The sequence below is a fragment of the Sesamum indicum genome, linkage group LG8 (genome assembly GCF_026168435.1).
Source record: "Sesamum indicum cultivar Baizhima isolate 11 linkage group LG8, ASM2616843v1, whole genome shotgun sequence".
Lineage (NCBI taxonomy): Eukaryota > Viridiplantae > Streptophyta > Magnoliopsida > Lamiales > Pedaliaceae > Sesamum > Sesamum indicum.
This window is the reverse complement of record NC_142664.1, coordinates 23,509,994-23,533,180: the sequence shown is the minus strand read 5'-3', so window position 1 is coordinate 23,533,180 and position 23,187 is coordinate 23,509,994. Positions and strand designations below refer to the sequence as shown.

Genomic DNA, 23,187 nt, shown 5'->3' with positions numbered 1-23,187 from the left:
TCCCTTTATTTTTAAATTAATTTTTCATATATTCTCATGAAGTGAATTGCAAGATTATCATAAATTAATAAAAGGGGTGATTTTATTTACACCTTTGATTTACAATTAATTACTTTTATCTTTTATACAATTACATAAACTATTTCTAATAATTAAAAAGTATGAGTAATTTGTGTAACGAGCTTGACGTTTTTTGAGGATGTATGTATAATTTTTTAAAAAGTATGGATCATTTGTATAAATAACATCAATATTTTTTATTAAAAAAATGTGAATATTGTGTAAACAAATCATATATCAAAAACTATAAATGTAGTTATCCATTAATTTAAAGAAATTAAAACGGAAAAAAGGGGTTATAAGTGAATTAAAAGACAGAATAATGGAGTTTATGATTGTGTATCCTTGCAGCCAGGTTGTCATCATCTGCTATTCATTATTGCCAATCATAATCATAATATTCTCTTCAAAAAAAAATATCATAATCATAATATTAATTGCTCTCACTTTACACTCCTTTCTTTTCTTCAACTCTCTCCTTTTTTCTTTCCAATAATTTCAAATACCTCCCTTCTATTTGTTGCTTATTACAATTCGCTCCCTCTTCTTCAATTCCTTCCTCCATATACATATATACACACACATATGTGAATGTGTGCTGTGCGTGTTTTTTTTGTGTCTGTGTCGTCATCATACATAGATAACAAGCAAAAGACTCTGTCACAGAATTTCTCACCAACACCAAATAAACACACACAAAAAACACAGTAGCCCACACAAGAACACACTCAAAAACTCTTTGCTGCATGCACAACCTATACATACATACATACATATTATAAACACACACACACACACACACACACTGAGAAGTATAATCCAGACACTCATGCAGATATGAAAACGGATCTTCTGAAACTGCCCGTTTTCCTGAAACCACTAATCCTCTCCCTCTTCCTCTTATCTTTCTTAGCCTTCCTCTCCCTTCAAACCCCATTTCTCTCTTCCAACAAAATATCCACCCACAACACCGCTGAGAAGCTCCCCCCGGATCTCAAGATCCGACCCGGATACTCCTCCTACGATGCGTACCTCCATCGCCAGCTCAACAAGACCCTCAACCCCAAGCTCCGTCAAATATGGACAACCCGTGATTGGGACCGAAAAGTCAGAGTCTTCTCCGAGTTTTTCGAGAGTCTGAAGCGACGACAACTCCTCTCCAACGGGTCCAAATCCCTCTGCATTGGAGCTCGGGTCGGGCAAGAAGTTGCGGCGTTGAAACGGGTCGGAGTCAATGACTCCGTGGGGATCGATCTGGTGCCCTACCCTCCACTGGTCTTGAAGGGTGATTTCCACCATCAGCCCTTCAATGACGGGACTTTTGATTTCGAGTTCTCAAACGTGTTTGACCATGCGCTGTATCCATGGCGATTCGTGGGGGAGATCGAACGGACGCTGAGGCGCGGTGGGGTCTGTGTTCTACACGTGTTGCTATCGCGACGGGCGGATAAGTTTTCGGCCAATGATTTGTACAGTGTGGAGGCTTTGAAGGAACTGTTCAAGAATTCAGAGATGGTTGAGGTAAGAAGAGTTGATGGATTTGGTCTGGATACTGAGGTTGTCTTTAGGAAAAAATAATAATTGAAATTTTCTTTTTTTTTTTTTTTTGGTATTCTTGATTTAGTAGATATTACTCATAGGATGTTTTTATTTAAATTTAATGCCCATTATTCTTTTTATTTAAAATTGTAATTTTTCATCTGAAATAAATCATCATTACTTGCTTATTGAAATTTAATCACATTTGTCTCTTGCAATTCTACATCTCATTTATATGATAACTATAGGAATTGCTTAATTAGATATGTTGTTTGGCCAAACTTATTTAAATATTTCATTAGTTTGTACATTTTATAGATTACATTTTAGAATTTATAAAATACTAAATCTGATTATAAAATAATCAGTTAAAGTATTTAAATAAAATTAGATTATAAAATGTTACTAATAGTGATTCTGCATCTAATATGATTAAAATTAAAGAAAATTATTAAAAATTTAAAAAGTAAGTTAATAACTCCCTATTTTTCTGAAAGAAGTTTATAAGCTTCTCATATTTTATTTTTGAATTTTGATAAGTTCATAAATTAAAATAAATATATGCTTGTCAATATTTTATAAGTCTAAAATTTATAAGGCCACAGAAACCTCTTAATCAATTATTCCATGGCAAAAACGAGAAGCTAAGAATGGAAAAGACTAAAATACAATATACCCTTATATTTTGTTGAAATTGCTAACAAACCCCTATATTTAAAAACAAGTTAAAAATCCTATAGAAACATATTAGAAATAAATTTGATTTTTTTTTTTATAAAAAATTGAATGGTTAAGATTGATTGCTAGATTTGAAGGTTTTGGTTTAATCAATATACATCCAACGATTACTAAAATAAAAAATAATATATATTAAATAAGAGTATAGCAGTCATTTTATAAAAAAATTAACGATGTTAGTCATATTTAACGGAGAAGAGTGATTGAGCTGAATTTATTAAATACAGGGGGATGTTTTGCCTAATATCAAATCAGAAATGAGTGTTTTGTTGAGTTTTTTAAAACACAGGGAGGTTTTATGCAATTTGATCAATGAAAAAATAACTCCCAACACTGAATAAATTATCTTATAGATGATCATCAATGCAACGTGATGGTCTAGTGGTTGATTAACGGATCGATATATGCTGGTGGTTCTTTATGAAAACATGAAAATTATCGCTATGTGTAGATGTATTACAAATTGATAGTTGTTGAGTTGTAATCCTTCATTTAAAATTACATTCTATGAAGATCGAATTCGCTCTACATCGATGTAATCTTAGTTTTGTTTTTCGCGCACACATGCCAACTGACAAGAAGAGAACTTGAAGTTCAAACAATTGAACTGTTCCCAAAAATTAATAAATTTATATAAATGTATTATGGGATGACAGTAGTTAATAAATCTTTATTTTAAAAATGCATTTCATGATGATTAAATTCCTATTGATAAAAGAAAAATGATGGTTATTGAAGGGAACACTATGTAGAAATATGTAGAACCAATGCTTCTTACTTTTGTGTAGTAGGGACAACTCACAATTGGTGGAGCATTTATGAAAGGTTAGAAATTGTTGTGATTGAGGTGGCCCTACACACCAACAACATGAACATGGCCAACCAATTACAACTCCCAACTTGCCCATAACATTATTTATCAACATCTCTATTTGTTTGTTTATTGGTTGAGTTTGGTTCCATTGGTCACATCCCACATTAATACCCCCCCCCCCCCCACCCCAATACATATACATTCATTTTTCCATCCATAATTTCTCTACCCACTTATTCAATCTCAATCAATTGAGGCTTCCAAGAAAATCAAGTCATATCATTATTTTATATATATACCTCTTCAATTTTTTGAAGGCTATGGGTGGAATAGTTTAGTTACAAGGATCTTGCCTATAAATTCATATCATTATTTTATATATATATATATATATATATACATTTTTGTTTTTTTGAAATTTCTAGCAAGGCGTACGCGCGTGCGTCGACAATTAATATTTACTTTATTTTCGTGTTAAAAATAATTATGAAATCTATATATATAAAACAGAATTATTGAGACTATCCATCTAAGCGCCACGTATATGTAGGCTCAAATGAGTTTGATTATGCCAAATGAAATATAACATATTTTAGATAAAATTTAAAAAATATTAGTAATTATCTAAAAGAGATCTAATCAATATTATCTAACAACTTTTTTTAGATAAAGAATTAAAATTATTGGATTTATCAAAAAAAAGTTTAATCAATATTATTTAACAAGTTTTTTTAAATACAGAATAAAATGGTATTAATATTTATACAAAAGATTCTAACCGATATCATTCTTTTATCTTTTCTTTAAGTATATAAAAATATGTATAGTCAATATCTGAATAATATATTGCAGCAGCGCATATTATATAGCATCTAATAAATATTATTTAACAATTTTTTAAAAGAAATAAAGAATAAAAAGTATTAATTTTTAGGTAAAAAATATAATCAATATTATTTTTTTTATCTTTTTATTGAAGTATATAAAAATATGTATATTTAATATCCATTTTGATAGATATTGAATTAAAAAAATCAAATTTATTTCAAATATGTTTCTATATATTTCTAAGTTATATTTATAAATCAATTTAATCATGTTAAATGATGTATATTCAATATCTATTTTAATAATTTATACTAAAATTAAATTAATTAATAAGTATAAAAATATAAGTATTCTGGATACAAAAATGAATTTAAAAATAAAAAATATAAGAGTATTATTTAATATTAAAATAAAATTTAGTATGTATCCCTTATTATATTTTTAGATAAAGTCAAACAATGGGAAATTTATCTACTTTAAATAAAAATAAAATATTTTTTATATGACAAAATAAAATTAAAAGAGACACTGGACAATTGTGGTTCATAAAAATTAATAAAATGAAATATTATAAATAAATTGAATTTTTACATGTTATGCATTCAAAAAATGCACGAGTCCAATTGATATGGACTATGCTCAAAATTTAGGCTGAAGCGAATACAAATCCTAAAGAGAGGACCTGCAAAAAAGGCGTTAGCACTCCGACACCGACGTTAGTATTGGATTTAAGATGAAAAAATAAAGCCAAAAAATAAATAAATATAAGTGAAATCGAGATATGGTGAATAAAATCAGTGAAAAATGTAAGAACACTTCATAAATGTGCTTGTGAAGTGCTTAAAGAAGGTTCAAAAAATGTTTAAAAAGTGAGAGATGATTGAGATAGAGAATAAGAGGTGTGTGAGAGACATCAGAGGGTCTCATAATCCTTATAAAAAATTTAGTTGACTGCAAGAAATATGAATCTTTATTATGACTAATTACAATAACCAAAAGTAAAAGAATTATAGTAAATAATCATTAGGGGCAACTTATACTCCAATCGTTGGAGGATATCATGCTCCTTTTTATTGCTCAGCTCTATTAAAAGTAGGATCAAGGTTACTGTCCCGAACTCCCTTCTGAAACAAGAGGTAGTGTGTCAGAAAGAGAGTTTAATAATTGTAATTCAGCCAAAAGACAAGACAAGAAAGATGTTGTCTATGATGCAGAAACAAACGATCTAAGGTTCAAATTTTCCTGCAACATCAAAGTAGAACATCGACAAGCCCAAGGACACTTTGCTCCACTGTGTCCTGTTCCATTCTTGCCTAATACTGCTTAGCACACCAAGTCCTTTTCTTTCATTTTTACAATCCCAGCTTTCCAGCCCTTTATCTCTTCCAGTCCCACGTCACTGCTGCTGCTCTTGGGGGCAGAGTCGAATTTTTAGGAAGAGACGGCAAAATTCACTCGTGCAGACAGAGATATGAGCCTCAAGCCCACATTGGACTTGGGCAGAATCATGCCTAGCCAGCCCCGAAGAGTCTTGATTCCTGGCCACAGCCTTGGATTCAAGAACTTATCGTACAATGTTTTGATGATACAGATGAAAACTGGTGTGTGGATCTCCAAGAAAGTTTACATTCTGGGCAATGATGTCTCTGTTCAATCCATGAGAGATGAGATCACGGCCGTCGAGGAGACTAGTCCATCCCGAAGGTCTAATGATGCTATCCCAAGTTTCAGCCAAGAAACGTGTATCCCTTTCCAAAACGCTAATTCCGCTGCTGCTTCTGTCGTTCTTCCTTCAAAGTGTACCTCCCATTACAGCATGGTCTACTTACGGGTAATCCTCTATGCATCCCTCTTAAACACAGATTCTTATCTTATGCTATTAGCCATAACAGGCGCTCTCTTCTTGAAAATATTACAATTTCGTAAGTACCAAAAATGGCTGCATTACATAGCATCAATCAAGTACTTTTTGAAGGCATGGGTGATAAATGAATTCAAGGGCAGACAGCGTGTTAGTGGCAAGTTGGAGGACGTTTCAGCAGGCCCTTTGGGTGAGAAAAAGATCAGCAAACTTCAAAATACAACAATAGCAGATCCAAAATGGAACTGGAAGTTTATTGATAAGGATGACTTTTTCACAGTGGATGTTTATAGTATTGAGAATTTTTGTATCAGCATAGGCATTCTGCTGGCATGGAAGGTTCTTTGTCGACTCTTTGTCTATCTTGTCAGGAGGGTTTATTCCAAGAAAGTGAGAAAATGAAGCCTTGATGTTGATATTGGTACCATGATCATATATTCCTTCAAAACGATTACATAGTCAATCCTTTCTACTGCTAAATAGGTAAAATACTACTGTTTTACAGTAACATTAATATGTATACAGTGTAATTTCGGAACCTGTATAGGCCTACTACCTTCTTAGTGTGATTGGCTGAAACGCCTTAGATCACAGTTACAACAAAAATGGACTACAGCAATGTCTAAGAGACAATCAAGACATCACAGTCAAGAGAAGAAAACAATGTGTATGCAAGTTGCAATAAGAAAGAGTCATACGGTATCTGTTTTCACTGCAACCTAGCTCTTCCATCATTTGACGGCTGGCACAGGACACGAGCCTGAAGAGTTCATGGACACAGTTGGGCTGCCTGCTCCAGGAGTGCTGCAATCTGGGTTCTGCTTACTGGCATATGGCATTGCGTTGATTACCCTGGAGTCGAGAATAACAACCCTTCAGTCCATAAACATAAAAGTTTGAAGCCAACCAAGGTTTAGCAGTGATCTGAAAACATATCCTCATCTGATATTAAATGCACATTTTAGTTGCACATGATAATTTCACGGTAATGGGGGACCTTTACTTTGGAAGCAGAAAACCTCAGGACATTGAGAAAAGAAAATGCATCTTCAGAGGTGTCAAAGAGGACTAATGAAGCATCAGTACATTCTTATGGTCTTCAGTCAAACAACTTATGAGGACTTCTATAAGCACACTTATAATCATGATGCTGTCACATGAATGGCTCAACATTTTGGTTAATAGGAGGAAATTTTACCAACTACATTGGACTATAATATTCAAATGAGGTGTCTTAATTAGTTGATAAGAGTTGAACACAACTAGAAATTACCTCTCCTTGCGCTTCTCCAGAAACCGAGCCAAAGACTTTCTGCGGAACTGAGGCACAGTGCCTGATCACAATATAAAGGTAGAAATATAAACACATAACAAACAAGATGGGAAAGTATTTGGTATGTTACTATCAACTAATAATGATGAATTAGGAAAAGGTCCCACAGATATGATAAAAGCATGATTTTGAAGAACCTCGAAGATACCTGATGGAAGGAAGTGTGAAGAAGTAGATGCCTGAGAATTGGCTACTTTCAGAGACTCAACTTTGTTAGAAGACACAAGAATTCCCCCTGGTTTTGAAGCAGTCGTATCATTGATAGTAGCAGACCGGACGGCAGATTGAGAAACACTAATAGAAGTTATAGCTGTGGGGATTGAACGGAGAGCCGTTGCACCATAAGGCTGACTTACAACAAAACCATCAAGAACAGAAGACTTAGGCACGGATGCTTGAACTGGAACTGCAGGGACTGTCATACTAGAAGTTGTGGGAGGCCCATTTCCAGCCAATAACATGATAGCCTGAGCCTATATATCCATCAATGAATAAATTTAGAATGAACCATATAGTGGAAGCGAAGAATCGGCAGCAATCTGACATAGCAGATGATATACCTTGTCAGGAGAAATATTGTCATATACGCACACTGAACCATTATAGAATATGGTCAACTGAGCAGGAGCTCCTGAGATCTTGGAAGCATTCCTGCATAACGGATCCAATTCGATTAGCCTTATGGTTATTGTTTTCCAAGTAAGGTTACTTTCAGTGTCTTTCACAATACCTTAAATCAGTGGTTCCCACAACAGGACTGCTAGAAGGTATAGCTCGGACATGATTTGACATTAGAACTCCACCAAGAGGTTCTGTGCGGACGGAGCAAATCAGATTCTGTCCAGCAGTAGCAACAAATGACTGGTGAACAGCAGTGTTGATAGCCGGTAAAACCGTTAGATTTGTTGGGCTGGTGACAGGGTGATGAATAGTACGTGTATCCAGGTGTTTCATAGGATAGGTTGTCACCGTGTATCGAACTCCATTTTGATTTTCAGGAACAATGTTTTTCTGAATACCCAAAAATGAAAGAAAATTATCTTTACTTGGCCGAAAAATCACATACCATTCATGTTCTAGAATTTTAATTTAATTCATAAGATAGTTTAACAGACATATGGCTATGGGAACAACAGCAGTACATCAATCTTTCTTTACTAGAAAACAAGTTCTTAACTTTGCTAAATATCATAAAAGGAAAGCACCAAACCTGCACCACATCAGAGTATGATTTATGCTCAGAGTCTGTAGTCGTTATCGTGACCAATCCAGTCGAGGCGAGCGAATCAAAACCAGTCTTAGGCTTTTCTTCCTGAAAAGATAAGAGCTGAGGAAGAGCAGAAACCTTGTTTGGGAATGACCACTGCATTGGTAAACTTCTTACTGGAGCTACACAACAAAAACACAATGCACAATGCATACGACTTAGTCACATCTATCACTATACATTTCCAACTTCAACCACCAATACAAATCAATCATGCAAAATCCCTTTTTCCTTCTAAGCAGGCCATTAAAAAGACTAATCACTTAAAATTACCAACTTAACAGTAATTTTAGCTTCAAAAACTGCATAGAAAAGATCAAAACAGGCAAGTTTGCTTACTATTCTAATGCCAAATAATGACAAATAAAAATATGGGATTTCAATTAAACAACTCAAAGTACCTCATATGCCTAGCTGTAAAAGAGTGTGAACATGTTAAATCAACTTTAAAGAACTCAAGCCTAAGCATCTCATGCTCATTATAGTAACATAATTGCTGTACTGATAAATGAGGAACAAGTAAAGAATATGGGCGTCCACCCGGTCAGATACAGTTTTAAATGCAGCACTACCCTTTCATGAATTAAAAAACATCCTTATTTTATTACAGGAATCAAACATATTTTATTCCTCTTTCTTGGTGGCAGCAGAATGAGTAATTAAAAATGTGGGAGTGGTGGCTTCTTGGAGGGCACAACTTGTTTCAATTCAAACTGTTGCTTTTAACAAATACAATAGAATAACGAAAGATCTCTTGAGGTGCATGTTCTCATCCAGCAACTAAAATAACACAACAAAAACGAAATGAATATAAAAACTCAGAGGACTGTCAAGCTACACAAGGTTAAAAAAGTTAAAGACTTGTAGAAATACATACACCAAATCTCACGTTTGCACAACTAACCAGTAAGCATACATTATCTTATTTCCCATTTGCACTTTTCTCACAAAACGTGAACAATCAATCCACCCAACCCATCAATTCAATAATAACAACAGCAACAACAACAACAACAACAAAATAATAATAATAATAATAAATCATCTTTTTCCTAAAAAACAAATAATAAAAGATGAAGAAATTATCATTTAACGTGAAAAAAACTAAAATTAAGTGCTTTATTTTTCAATTTTTCTTTTCCAAGTCTTAACCTTCCAAGACATTAAAAGAAGGAAAAGTAAATGAAAAAGAAAAAGAATCTTGGAGTCCTTGATTCCATGTTGGTTCTTCGAGCAACCAAATAAATGGGAAGTAAAAAGAAAACTCAAAGCCCAATTAGAGAAAGGCTCAAAATCACAAATCCATAGAAGTATTTCCATTTCAAGTCCCTGATTAACTACAGATTCATAAACATGTGTAAAGACTGTAAATTTTCTTCCTAATACGAACATGAAGAATCCAAGAAAAGCACATCAAACAGCATACACACGACACGAGAGCTTTCGAATATGAATGCTTACCTGCATCAATGGGTTCATCAAGAACCTCCTGCTTCACAGCCAACCCCATGAAATCTCTCTCCATCACCACCTCACCAAGATCAAATCTTTCCTCACTAGTAAAACAACCCTATAAGAATCAACTCCCAACAGTGAAGACTGAAGAAAAACAGCAGCTTCCTCTGTTTAAAGAAACAAATGAGAGAGAGAGAGAGAGAGAGAGAGAGAGAGAGAGAGAAGACTTTGATTAGATGTAATGATGATAAATGCAATAAGTATAAAGAAAGGTTAGCATTATACTCGTGGCTATATTGGCCACCGGCTATTGCCGGTCATCGGCCCTGTGAAGACTTGAGAGGCTGGCGTCACTTAGGCAGTCATCTCCATATGTTTTAATTAATAAATAATTCCGCAACATTAGCATGTGGGAATATAAATAATTCAAATAATTGTCTGAGTACTGTTTTTAAATAGGGTAAAATACACTTTGGTCCACTAAACTATTTTTCATATAATAATTGTCTCTTAAACTAATAAATATAACACTTATTCCCCACAATTAAATTTTTAGATATTATTGTCCTTGTATTATATATATATAGTTCAAAGGAATTTTTTTAGTAATTTTACATTTAAGTTTAATTAAAAATATTTTTTATTTATAATAAAGTAAAATATAATTACAAATAGTTCAAATTTTATTTTTTTTACAAACTCAGAGTTAACTAATAAATGAGTACAATAAATAAGCAAAAAATTTTCATGAAAATATTTTATTAAATTGGTGGTAAAATTAAGTTATTAACTATTTATTCTTAAAAATGAATAATTAAATGTCGGATTTTAACATATTTAAAGTGAATTGAAAAAATATAAATTATTTTAAATTAAAATCAAATGTGCTGGGAACTATAGTAAAATCTCAACGATTTCTATCACATATTTTGAAATTTTATAAATTTTGACACAGAATATATGGAGCACATGATCGAGAGAACATGTTAATATGCCTGTAATTATAGCCAAATTTAATATAATTTCAATGCTTAAATACATTTTCAACTCCTGAAAAGTATGCATACAGTTCATTTTACACCCTTAAACTATAGAAGATAATAGAAACCTTCGTCGTATTATGATCCAAATTTTTAATGATGAAAATGCTCTTATTATTTACACGCACTAAAATATATTTATTTCATCATTCTTCTAAGATATAATTTGAATTATTATAAATATTTTATTTATCATAAATAATATCCAAAATTATGATTTTATAATTAGTATGAAAATATGTATAAACTCTATATAGTCACATCACAATTTAAACAATTATCAAAAAGAGAAAAAAAAAACTCGTCGTGATTTAAATATTTTTATATGTATTTTTTTAACATAAATAATTTACTTTGTAAAATATATTCGACATAGATGGGCTTGTATATATTTTCTATCTCATATAATTTATAAAAAAAACTATAAGTTTTAAATATTATTTTCTAAATAAAATTTTAAAATTACTAAAAATAGTTATGAAGACATTTTTTAATAAAACATGCTTTATGAAGTAGAATAAAAAGTATAAAAGCTACATTAGAAGGGTATCTTAATCTTGTTAATCACAAATTCTTTAGAAAAAATTTTGTTATTTTTCATACTTTGGAGGTAATTATGATTATAAGCACAATTTAAAGGTGCAAATTTTATTTAACTCTAACCCCAATCAGATTATGTCGACTTTGAAAATATATTGTTCGATTTATATTTAATATTTTTAAAATTATATAAATTTAATGTAATAATTAAAGGGGTAAAATTTAACAAAATTTTATTTTAATTAAATATAAATCGAAATAAATATTATATATATATCCTTTGAAAATTTGGCTGCCTAGGCATTGGTAAAAACGCAGGTTACCAGTTAAGACCACGTGAACCAATTGAGTGGGTCATGACACGTGGTAAAAACACGTGATCGATAGGCTTTTCCTCTGTCACTGGACTGATAGAGTTGACAGGCACGCAGGCGAATTAATGATTTCATAAATTATAGGGTAAAAATGCAATTTCCTCTCAGCGTCATATTATAAAATGTAAATTAAAATTAACAATTTACTTTTTTATGTATTTTAAAGTGCAGCAATTTATTAAACTGTATTTTTTAAAATTAAACAACTTATCTTCCTAGATAAGGGGTAAATTGCTTCTTTTTTATATATATAGAGAGATAATTTGCTTATTTGCAATATTACAAGGGTAAACTGCATTAAATCCTAAAGTATAGGGATAATTATATTCCTCTTTCTTAAAATTTGGTATAATAATATATAAATTTTTTGTGGGTTTAGAAATTAAATCTAGCATCCATGAAATTTGCTTGTCTAATAAATAGATCTCTTTGTTAGTCAAAATTCACTAGATTTGTTAATATTAATAAAAAAAACTAAATAAAAATTAATATTTACCTTCGATTGATTTTTATTAACTTATTACCGATCAAATAATTTTTTTCCGACTAAACTACTATTATAATGGTGAAAATATACTTCACCGCATGCATTAACAAGTGAAGACATATAAAGATAATTTGATTATAAAAAAAATTATTTTGACCTGCAATAGATCATAAGTCAATCGAGAGTAAACATAAATCTTTTGTTAATATTAGTAAATTCAATGAATTTTGACCAATTGAGGAACTTATTTTTAGACGAAAGCAAACCTCAGAGGTGTTAGATGTAATTTTTCAAACCACAAAGGGTCTACGTGAAATCACACCAAACTTCATGAGATGCGACTTATTACTCTCGATTGACTTAAAACCACTATTACAAGTCAAGCATATATTTTCTGATCAAAATACCCTTATATGGGTGAAGATCTCAACACATGCATTATTGTATAAAGATATAAGGGTAGTTTAGTTATAAAAGATTTATTTAACTTGCAATAGTTAGTAATAAGTCAATGAGGGGTATATAGATTTTCATTCAATATTAGTAAATTCAATAAAATTTGACTAAAAAACGAATTTATTTATTAAAAAGAAACAGACGTCACATATACTAAATATAAATTTTAAATCACAAAAATAAGACGCGTAAAACATCAAATCTCAAAAAATTACGACCTAACTATCCCTAAAGAAATTAAGGAAATTGATCCGGAGTTTGAACCAAATCCATTTTATTTTACTTCCAATTGTATTTAATTTGACATTATTTCTAATTGTAACATCAGAAGGGTACTTCAATCCGGAGAATATAAATTTATCATTTTTAATTCGACTGTTCCATAAATCTAAAAAATCAAGGAATTTATTAGAAAGAAAATAAATTGTGGTTAAGGTCAACAGCATACTTTAGAAACAAACAACCTACCAAAACTACCATTTGATGAACCCACATCAAATATAAAATATAATATTTAAACTTTTAATAGTCAAATAATTATTTTATTCAAATATTTTAATTATAATTTTTGAGACACGTGGAGTAAGTTGCTTTTCTCTTAAATATAAAAATTCTATTATACGCGTAAAATATATATGTGGACGAATTAAATAAATAAATAATTGAAATTTTATACTTATTAAATGAGAAATTAAAAGCAATGTCAATGGCCTGTATTAAACATTTCTAATTGCGTATCAAAGTCAAATATATTTGGTTTAGTCTTAATTAAAATTTAAAACTTCAACTAATAATCCTAGGGTTTGAGATTCATCCACGGTGTGATACATGCACGACCTATTTTCAAATAATAACTTTATTTAAAAATTAAATTACATGCACTAGATATTATTAGATATATATGTATATAACTTTATAATATATTAAAACAAAATTAACAATTATTATGTAATTAGAGATGGTGATCGATAAAATTATTTATTAAATACGTGATAAGAAATTTATATTAATTTATTTGGGGTATTTGTAATTTATTTTATAATTCTTTGTTACGTTGATGTACTGCTGAGTTGTTTAATTTATTAAAATATCAACATTATTATGTATTTATTGCTTTTAAAAAATAATAGAGTCAACCCATATTTTACAAATCATGCTAAGTCAATTTGAAAATAATGTAAGCTATACATATAAAATTTCAAATAATTAGTAACATTTGGAGACATGTCTATTAATAGGAAACCACTCATTTTGATTATTATTTTTTATTTGAGAGTTATTATACTAATTTGTGTGTCAGATCATTAATTATTTCCTAAACCCTTTGATCTTTACCATGTCTTTTTTTTTTCAATTTATTCAATTTTATTAGTTACTTTTGCCCTTTAATTTAAAATTAAATATTAATTTAATCCTTTTTAAGATTTAAATATACCAAAAAATGAAGTATATCATATTTATTTTCTTTCTTAATAGTCTTAAAATTAAATTTTATTCTTCAATTACTTTTTTTAATTTTAAATAAAATGATGAGTCATGAGTTATGTTCAATTTTTACTTTTAAAGAAAATAAAAGTTTATAAATATGAAATTTTTTATTTTTTAAAAAAAATATATTCAATTAATGAATTTCCAAAAAAGGGAGTCTGATTTTATTTATTTATTTTTAGATTTTGTACAATTTTATTTATTAAGAAAAATAAAGGGTGCGAGGGACATGTGCACAAAGATAGAAAAGCATGTGAGTGGAGGGATCAAAAGATAAAATAAAGTTTTCGGAAATGGTCCCCGCCCTCAGCCAACTAAGAGTGGGCCCACATATTCTTCATTATTATATATTAACCCCACTTCTGACGGCATCTCCTACGTCAGCGTCCTCTTTAGCCTCAGTATCCTCCATATGTGTCACGCTTTTGAGTTTTATAAATATTGCAGGTTTGGCCCACGTCATTTCTTTTATTTCTTAAGGATTAAAATATATGAATAGAGGTTTATCCATATCTATCAAACCTTTGATTGTATGTTGCATATATTTTATCTTTATTTGCCCCACCAAATTTTGTTATTTCTACTTTTGACCAACCTTTTCTTTTATTCTTGCACGTATAAGTTGTGCACATGTAGTTGATAATGTTATAGGTATATATATATATATATATATATATAATACATTGTATCATGTGATATTTATCTCGTTCTGTTAGGTATTATTCATGCTATTTTTATATAAGCTTTACAATTTTATTTTAAAATAAGAGTCTCGCTAAGGAAAGCAATATTGGGGTTTATAGACCAATCAAAATCTTCGTTTGTAGTCAATGTGGAACGAGTAGCAATATCATTAGTCCTGCTCCCCTTTAGGACGAGGGGTTTGGGATTGGTACATATCCTGGGATTATTAGTGACTCAAGTTTTTTTTTTGGTAATTGACGTGGAACGTGTAATAGTATCTCAACTCCAGATGGACATATAATCTCATTCCAATACACGACTCCGCCTTGTCAACAAAATCTAATTTTAAAATGATAGAGAATTTCTAAAAATAATGAGGAACTATTTTGGAAATTATTTTAATTAATAACTAAACAAACGAACTTAGAGGTTGTTTGGTTGAACTTATATTATATATATTTTAAAATAATCTTATAAATATTTGAGGATTTATAAAACATATTAAAGTGTCTAATAATTTTTTAAAATAATGTTTTGTAAGAATTTTAGAAAAGACAAATAGTCCTACTTATTTTAAATCTTTAAAAAGAATTATTTTGATTATATAATCCTATAAAATTAATATATAATATCTTATAAATTCAATAATTTTATTTTATCATAACATTTCAATTCCTTATATTTTTTTTAAAATAAAATACAACATATTATAAACTATAAAAACATCTCATATATGTATAAAATTTAGAAATTCATATCTATAAATAAACTTACCCTCTCCCTTACTTTAATAGGCAGTTGTTGTGATTTATTGGAGGGGTAATATTGTCCATTCAAATTATTAAAATGATCATCTAAGTTAAGATGTGGCCATACCCATTAAAATAATTAGCAATAATGGAATCTGCAATATCTAATTATTTAATATTGATGCAATTAATTAATTATTTCTCTTTGAAAAAGTCCAAAGCATCCAATAATTTATTATTGAGATATTGGAGCATCTTCCCAAAATTAAATTAAAAAATAGTAATTAAATTAAATTTAAAAATAAAAAGTCAAACAAATTGAAGAAAAAAAAAACAAACTAGTAAATCTATGGCATTTGATTGCACATCCCAAAATATGCCACCGTCCACCGTCCGATGTCTCGATAATTGTACGGATTGAATTTTTTTATTTTAAATTTTATTATTATTATTATTTTATTTGTATATATATATATATAGTATATATATGATTTTTCTTAAATAAAATACATGTCGTGTATATGTTAGATAGAGTAAAGCAATATGATTAAAATAAAAAATAATCCGATAATTAAATGCAACGATGCAGAATTTAATTAAAATATTTTGTCTTAATTAATGTAATTTATTTGAATATTTATGTCAGATATGTATTTTAAATAATTAAAATTATTTTTAAATAAAATTTTATTGTGAGTCCTTTATACACTGTAAAATGAAATATAAGATGAAATATGATATTCGTCTTAAATAATGAGTCTGCATGATAGATATTAATTTTAATATTAGAAAATATTAAAAATTTGCCAGTTGGTGATATTATATTCGAATTTCAATTTTTGTGTTGTGCAAGTCTCTATCAAATTGTGGTCCCAAGTCTAGAAATTCTTAGTCTAAATTATATATATATAAATATGGTATATGTGGTGTGCAACAACTAAATATATTATGCATATTTCTCTAAGTAATTGTTTTTCTTTTATTTTATTAAATTAATAAGACACCAATTAATATTAGACGTGCCGATGCCATTATGACATTTTATAGAAAAATAAAATGAAATAAAATAAAATTCGAAATAGGTGGGATAGAAATCAAGCTTTTTATTAAAATGTGGTTGGAATAGCATCTTATGCATAAAAATAAATTATAAAGGTGAGATTAATTTAAAGGTATGATCAGGAATAATTTAAATATTAATTATTTGCAACTAAAGTCATATGATTGATTTAAACAACATGAGTCATGTGGCTAACGATGTTTTAGCCTAAAGGTTAAGGCTGTAATTGAGGTCTCATAAACAAGTTCGAGCTTATGAGTTCGATTATCATTAGATATGTGGGTATTTGTCTCATTTTATGTTAGTGTTGTCTCTCTTTATGTGAGTTATTTTAATTTGCTTATCGTTGTTAGTCATATTGATATATTGATTGAATTAATATATTATCGTATTCTCAATGTATCAAGATGAGTTTATCGTTATTAATAGTAATTTAAAAAAAAAAAAAAAAACATGAGTGACATGAAATCAGGAGCTTATGGGCTATTCTGCGGTTTGTGGACTGGGCTTTATATTCAATAATGATAGATATTTATAGGCTAAAATGCATTTTATCCTCCTGTATTTCACTAAAATAGCAAATAAATTCCTGTATTTTAGAATTAGGCTAAAATCCCCATGTGTTTTAATAAACTCAGTAAAAACACCCCCTTATGTTAGAAACTAATGGAAGGTGAGATGCATGTGTCTGAAGTGTGTTTGTACTTGATTTTTTTTACGTATCTTGATATTTTTTTATCTTTAATTGACTAAAATGCTCCTATATTATATCTAAAATTACTATGGTCAAATTAACTTTTTTATTTTTTGCATATTTCTCTCTTTTAAAAATATAATTTTTTATTTTTAAATATATTTATATTAAATATCAAAATAACAAATTACATTGAAAACTAATATACTAAATTTTATATTTTAAATTTAAATATATACATGAATATAAATATTAAGTAAATAAATAATTGTAAGTTATAAACTAACTTAAATATAGTAATTATTATTATATCTATCTAAAATTATCCTTAATTAAATAAACTATATACATAAATTAGTTTAAGTATAATAAATATTATAATTATCTAAAATTATTTTTAATTAATTATTGTGATTATTATAACATCTAAAATTATTCTTAATTAATTAAAATAAATATAATTAAATTAATTTTAAAAAAATGAAAGGCAATGGCTAAGGCCGCTGCTCCCACAGAAGATGATAGCGACGCCATCGTCCTAACCATGGGCAATGGCGTCGCCGTCGCGCTATTTTTTTATTCGGGTCACATCGCCATCGCCCAAGCTGAGCGGCGACGTCGCCTCCATCTGTGGCGCTCCCCGCTCCATCGCCCCCCTTGTGCGGGGATAGCAGGGGCGGGAGGTGGCTCGGTGGGTTGACACAGGGGGGAGGCGGGGGAGAGAAAAGAGGCACCGAGGTGGGGATGGGGGAGGGGGTAGGCAGTTGGGGGTGGGGTGTGGGTAGTTAGGATTTTATTTTTTTCCTTTTAAATATATAATAATAATATTTTTTATAATTTTTAATTATTTATATATTATATAAAGCTAAATAATTTACTGTATTCAGATATTCTATTTTTTTAAAATCTAATGATTGAGATTAATTGGTTAGATCTAACGATCATTATTTAATTAAAGAAAATCCAACAATTATTAAAATAAGAGATAATATATATTAAGGATATAACGATTATTTTACAAAAAAGTTAATACCGTTAACTAGACTTAACGAAAAGTTTAAGAAAACAGAGAGGATTCTTTTTGCCTATTTTTAAAATAGAAAAAAAGTTTTAACGAACTTTTTAAAACAAAGGGAAATTTTATTCATTTTAGCCATAATTATAATTAGAGATAAATCCAAACACCTCCAACATATGGGGGGGGGGGGGGATTGGGGCCAAAATGCAAATAAACCTCATTCATTGAGGGATGTCTGTATTCAACCCTTATAATATAATAAATTTTAGAGAAGTTTAATATAATTCATCATTATTATATTTTCTTAGTTTTTATCTTAATAAAATATTTCCCCACTCAATTTCAAAGTGAAAAACAAAATTATAAAGAGTACAAAAACACAATCATACTTGAGGAACTACAACTCCACCACAAAACTTGCAAGAATTTCATAAAGATGAAGCTACAAATAAGCCATGTTCATCCAGAATTGGGCAGAATGCCAAATCCAGAATTTTTACATAAGGCCAAATACAATCATAGGGTTATTTGCCATGATTAATTGGACTCATGTGCCTTTTTTCTCTTATATTTGGACATTTTGGTAAAAAAGAATCTAAACAATTACATTTCTAATTCATTTAGGCCACCTTTACTTTGGATGATAGGATAAATGTGTTATGTACTAAATTGTAATTGAAATTGTGATAATAATATGATGGATTATATTGTGATAAGTTTACTTATTACTATTAAAAATTGGATTATGGACAGCGTGATAAAAATTGCACAATGTTACTTATTTCATTGATCTCCTTATTATATATAATCGTGATAAAATATATAATCATATTTTATATATAAAATTATTTTAAGATATGATTATAAACACAAATCACACAATTTTCACAATAATTTGAAAAGGAAGAGTAAATGGGTCCGGTCTAATTTGGTTTGTTCAAAGTTTTTATGTTATTGGATTCTTCTTCTTGATGGTTTGCGAACGGTAGAGGAAGAGACCCCATTTATGTGTTCTTCCACTTTAGCTCCTTCTTTGTCTATCACTTAACTAATTCTACGTTCCAGGTTCATTGTTTCATCAGAGCATAACTCCAAGAACCTTGGAATTGGCAGTTGAATACTTGAGTTCAATCATGCATGTAATAAGCAGTTAAAAAGTTCATCTTATCAAGTTCGTTTCATCGTATCTAAAGCTGATTCGAGTTCTATATTCCATTGTAAATCGTTACTGCAATTGAGCATGTAAGGTGCATTAGTACTGTTAAATTTAGCTGTGATCAAGTACTGCAAACCACTACCACCGTGAGCCAAACATGGTATTTCTGAGAAGCTGGCAAGTCTTGTTTAGATGACTCATTATATGTAGGGGCTTAGACTATATATTAACATAAATCTTGCTATGTCTTACATCTAAGAAGGAGAAAGTCCAATCTTGATTTTCTAGGTGATTTTTGGGTTCGTTTTTCATTCCAATATGTGCAGATGGAACTAATGCACTTGAAATCTATTTTTTTGTAAGATGTGCAACCTCATCTATTGTCTTTGCAAACTTGACATTTCGCAATCTCTAGAGTAACTTATGTTTCTGTGGCTGGCTGACTGATATTGAGTAGTCCAGTACTTGCGGAAAACGCAAGAAACGCACCAATGGTTTATGAGACATTTTGCCGATAGTACTGAAAACAAGTGTTTTAATTACAAAACAGTCGCGATTAATCCTTATTATTCAACCCCCTACACTATTTGCAAGAAATTATGTAAAATAGCAGCAATGAGCAGCTTCCAATTTCATCATTCAAGGATGCTAATGATTGGTGTAGTTCATGGAATCTTCACGGTACGGAAAGTTTCTGTTGCGGAAACTTATCAATCTGTCTTTTGCTTTTGCAGAGTATTTACTTGCAGTGCATGCTTATAATTATTTTACATACTCAGACAGATACTAATTTTTGTTTAGACATTGAGACCAGATTCATAAAAAGTGATGGAGAGGACAGCTGGTAAGATCTTTCTCGAAGCATAACTAATCTGGTTTTATCAGAAAAAAGTCATCAGTATTATTGGCGGCATCACGGTGTCCACAAAGCAAGTTGAAAAAGAAAGGAAAAATGGCCAGAAGTAAAAAGCCTGAGCCTTTGGATGAAGGGTTATCTTTTCCATGAACATTTATTTGACTGGACCCAGGGTGTACGGAAAGAGACCTTAATAAAATAATGGTTCTGATTGGTTGCTCAAGTGACTTCCTTAGAGGTAATCGAGTGTGTTAACTTCATCTGCTTGTCTCGCTACTGGTGATGTTTCCTATCATTTACTTTCTTGGTTTTTGGTTCCCAATCCCTTTGTCTGATATCCTTGGCTGACAATCTATAAATACTGATTCCTGCTTCTGGACATGAAAAAAAACATGGGAGGCTCAGCTGAGGCATCATGGCGAAAAGATTTGAGAAATTTCAGATTGATGCTCTCAACTTGGCTTTTGAAGAGTCGGATCACTTGACAAAAGAGAAGAAGATTGAGCTGATGAGGGCTACAGGACTGGATATGGAGCAAATAACTAGTTGGTTCAATCGGAGAAGGTCCCAGAAACGTGCCAGGGAGTCTAGAGGTGACTTGGAAAGAACCAATGCTGAGCTCCAACAAGCTCTGCAGGAGAGCAAAGAGAGGGAGGCCAGGCTCCAACAGGAGCTTGAAGAGAGCAGGAGAAGGGAAGTTGAGCTTGGTGCTGTAATCCATCATTTAAGACAGCAACTAGGAGTTGTAGAAGCTGATTCAGGCATTGATCCGGATCTAAGGTTTGTGAATGAACATACAAGAACTTAAGTTTGTAATAGAACTGGATTTATTGTCATAATCCAAACTTTCTGACAAAATCGATCGACCGAAACCACAGTCATGAGCAAATGCATAAATATACTCCTGAAAGATAAGTGGATATTGGAAGTCGTGTAAGAAGTTGGTGACCTTATGACAGGGGAGCCGGTGATCGAAGCCCCAGTGAATGGCGTCTTCTTCAAATAAGCTCTTGCCTCCTCTTTCAAAGGGTTTTTAGTTCCCCATTATCTGATAAAACTTGATTTAAGGTAGAGCCTAAGGCAGCTATCTTAAAGGGCAACAACTTCCTGAGATTTTAGAAATGTTGCATGCATATCTTTATGGTTTTGATTTTTATCAAGTTTCTTTTAATATTTGAATTGCGTGATATCACGGGGATTGGCCCATTACACTCCGTTGACTTTATCTTACGTGTTCTAAGACGGTCTGAGGAGGTGGCCGGCTTCCTGGAAAGTAAATTATTGATGCTGTGGAGTTTCTGTTCAGCAGTGTTTCCTTTGTATATTTTTGCCTCTCTGTTCTTGTCTTCCTGATTGATCTATTCTTGATGACATCAAAGTTTTTGTGCACATTGGTTATGTCCAAATGACAGTTTTGATGTATGTCATTGGATTCTCCACAGATGGAGGTGGTAGGAACCTGATTAGCTACGCCGTATATGTCGGCTGCTGGTGCTGGCTGGCAGCAGAAGGGACATCAAGAATGGTGACGGGGTTTTTAGTTTGGCTTGGTAAGGTTTTATATTACGCTTCCGAAAGGTCAATTTGATGACATACGAAGAATGTTATTGTTTACTCTTTTTGCTCCAAGAATCAAATGTTTCCATCAATTTCAGAATTCTATAGTTTATGTATAGTTGGAGAAGATCTGCACAGATCTGAAAAAGAGTATACGTATAAACATCCTATAAGTGTAAGAAAATGAAGCTGTTTGAGCTCAACTCCTATTTTACTTGATCAAACCGTGTTTTGATATGAAACTAAATTCAAATCATTTGCCCCCCTAAGCATAACAATAACCAAATTGCAATAAAAAAAACCTAAATATTAGACGTAACAATCGCAAAACTTTTTGATGATACTGACAACCCTCCTACTTTAAATTTCTCAAAGTTGAATTTACGTGCAAACATAACGTCATGGACGTCAGCCCTACAAGTTCGAGATTTGAATGAACCCCAAATCGCCCGCACAAGTTTCTGTCAAGACTTAGACAACCTGAGAATAATGCTCTGAACCAAAGGACAAAAGCCCATCAATAATTTATCAGCAAATTGCATGCACGTCTGCATGAATCTGGACTCTTCATTATTACAACTTCAATTCAGATCCTCCATTTGGCCAATCTCCACACGTTGGATGCAGTATATATATAGGATTAATCAGGTCTGAAGAACTACGACTCAGTAGCTGTGAGGACGGGTAGCTAGGCAGAAAAGACTTGTCCAGGTCTGGGCATGGAGTTGAATTTTCTGTTAGAAACAGTGGGTTTTTACTCCATATCCAGTCCTGGCTGAGTCTCTTTCTGCTGCCTTTCTTTGATTATCGTTTCGTCGAATTCTGTGATGGATCTAAGTCCTGCATGCACCCAATCTAACTACTATGTGTTCATCCATGCATGTTTCTTGGACTGCTCAGAGGTAAACTATAACCCTATTACAATGGATACTTTTACTTTGTTTTCCCAATCTGGTCTGGTCCTATATGATTTGTACATACAAAAAAAGTGACCAATCACGTATATTTTTTGAAAAAATTAAAGATTCAAAAATAAATCTCGCATGAACAAATAATAAATCTACGTACACACTAATTAATTAATTAATACATAGGCACATAATCCTGGATCTTATTAACTTGTACCAACGGAA

The 23,187-nt window shown here is 31.0% G+C and overlaps 3 protein-coding genes across 3 annotated transcripts; 2 read left to right on the top strand and 1 right to left on the bottom strand.

Annotated features, from left to right (window-relative positions):
• The first annotated feature begins 570 nt into the window (after positions 1 to 570).
• Positions 571 to 1,798, top strand: LOC105168549 (uncharacterized). Its single transcript, XM_011088681.3, has one exon. The coding sequence runs from the start codon at positions 898 to 900 to the stop codon at positions 1,636 to 1,638; it is 741 nt and encodes a 246-aa protein (XP_011086983.1). The 5' UTR covers positions 571 to 897; the 3' UTR covers positions 1,639 to 1,798.
• A 4,454-nt stretch (positions 1,799 to 6,252) lies between these two features.
• Positions 6,253 to 10,142, bottom strand: LOC105168547 (protein TIFY 6A). The gene is made up of 7 exons (XM_011088678.3): positions 9,902 to 10,142; positions 8,384 to 8,562; positions 7,904 to 8,184; positions 7,734 to 7,824; positions 7,322 to 7,646; positions 7,114 to 7,174; positions 6,253 to 6,692 (listed from the first exon to the last, which is right to left on the bottom strand). The coding sequence occupies exons 1-7, from the start codon at positions 9,963 to 9,965 to the stop codon at positions 6,572 to 6,574; spliced, it is 1,122 nt and encodes a 373-aa protein (XP_011086980.2). The 5' UTR covers positions 9,966 to 10,142; the 3' UTR covers positions 6,253 to 6,571.
• Positions 10,143 to 20,291: 10,149 nt separating this feature from the next.
• LOC105168699 (uncharacterized) lies at positions 20,292 to 22,255 on the top strand. Its single transcript, XM_011088832.3, has 2 exons — positions 20,292 to 21,277; positions 21,940 to 22,255. The coding sequence occupies exons 1-2, from the start codon at positions 20,913 to 20,915 to the stop codon at positions 21,950 to 21,952; spliced, it is 378 nt and encodes a 125-aa protein (XP_011087134.2). The 5' UTR covers positions 20,292 to 20,912; the 3' UTR covers positions 21,953 to 22,255.
• Positions 22,256 to 23,187: the final 932 nt, after the last annotated feature.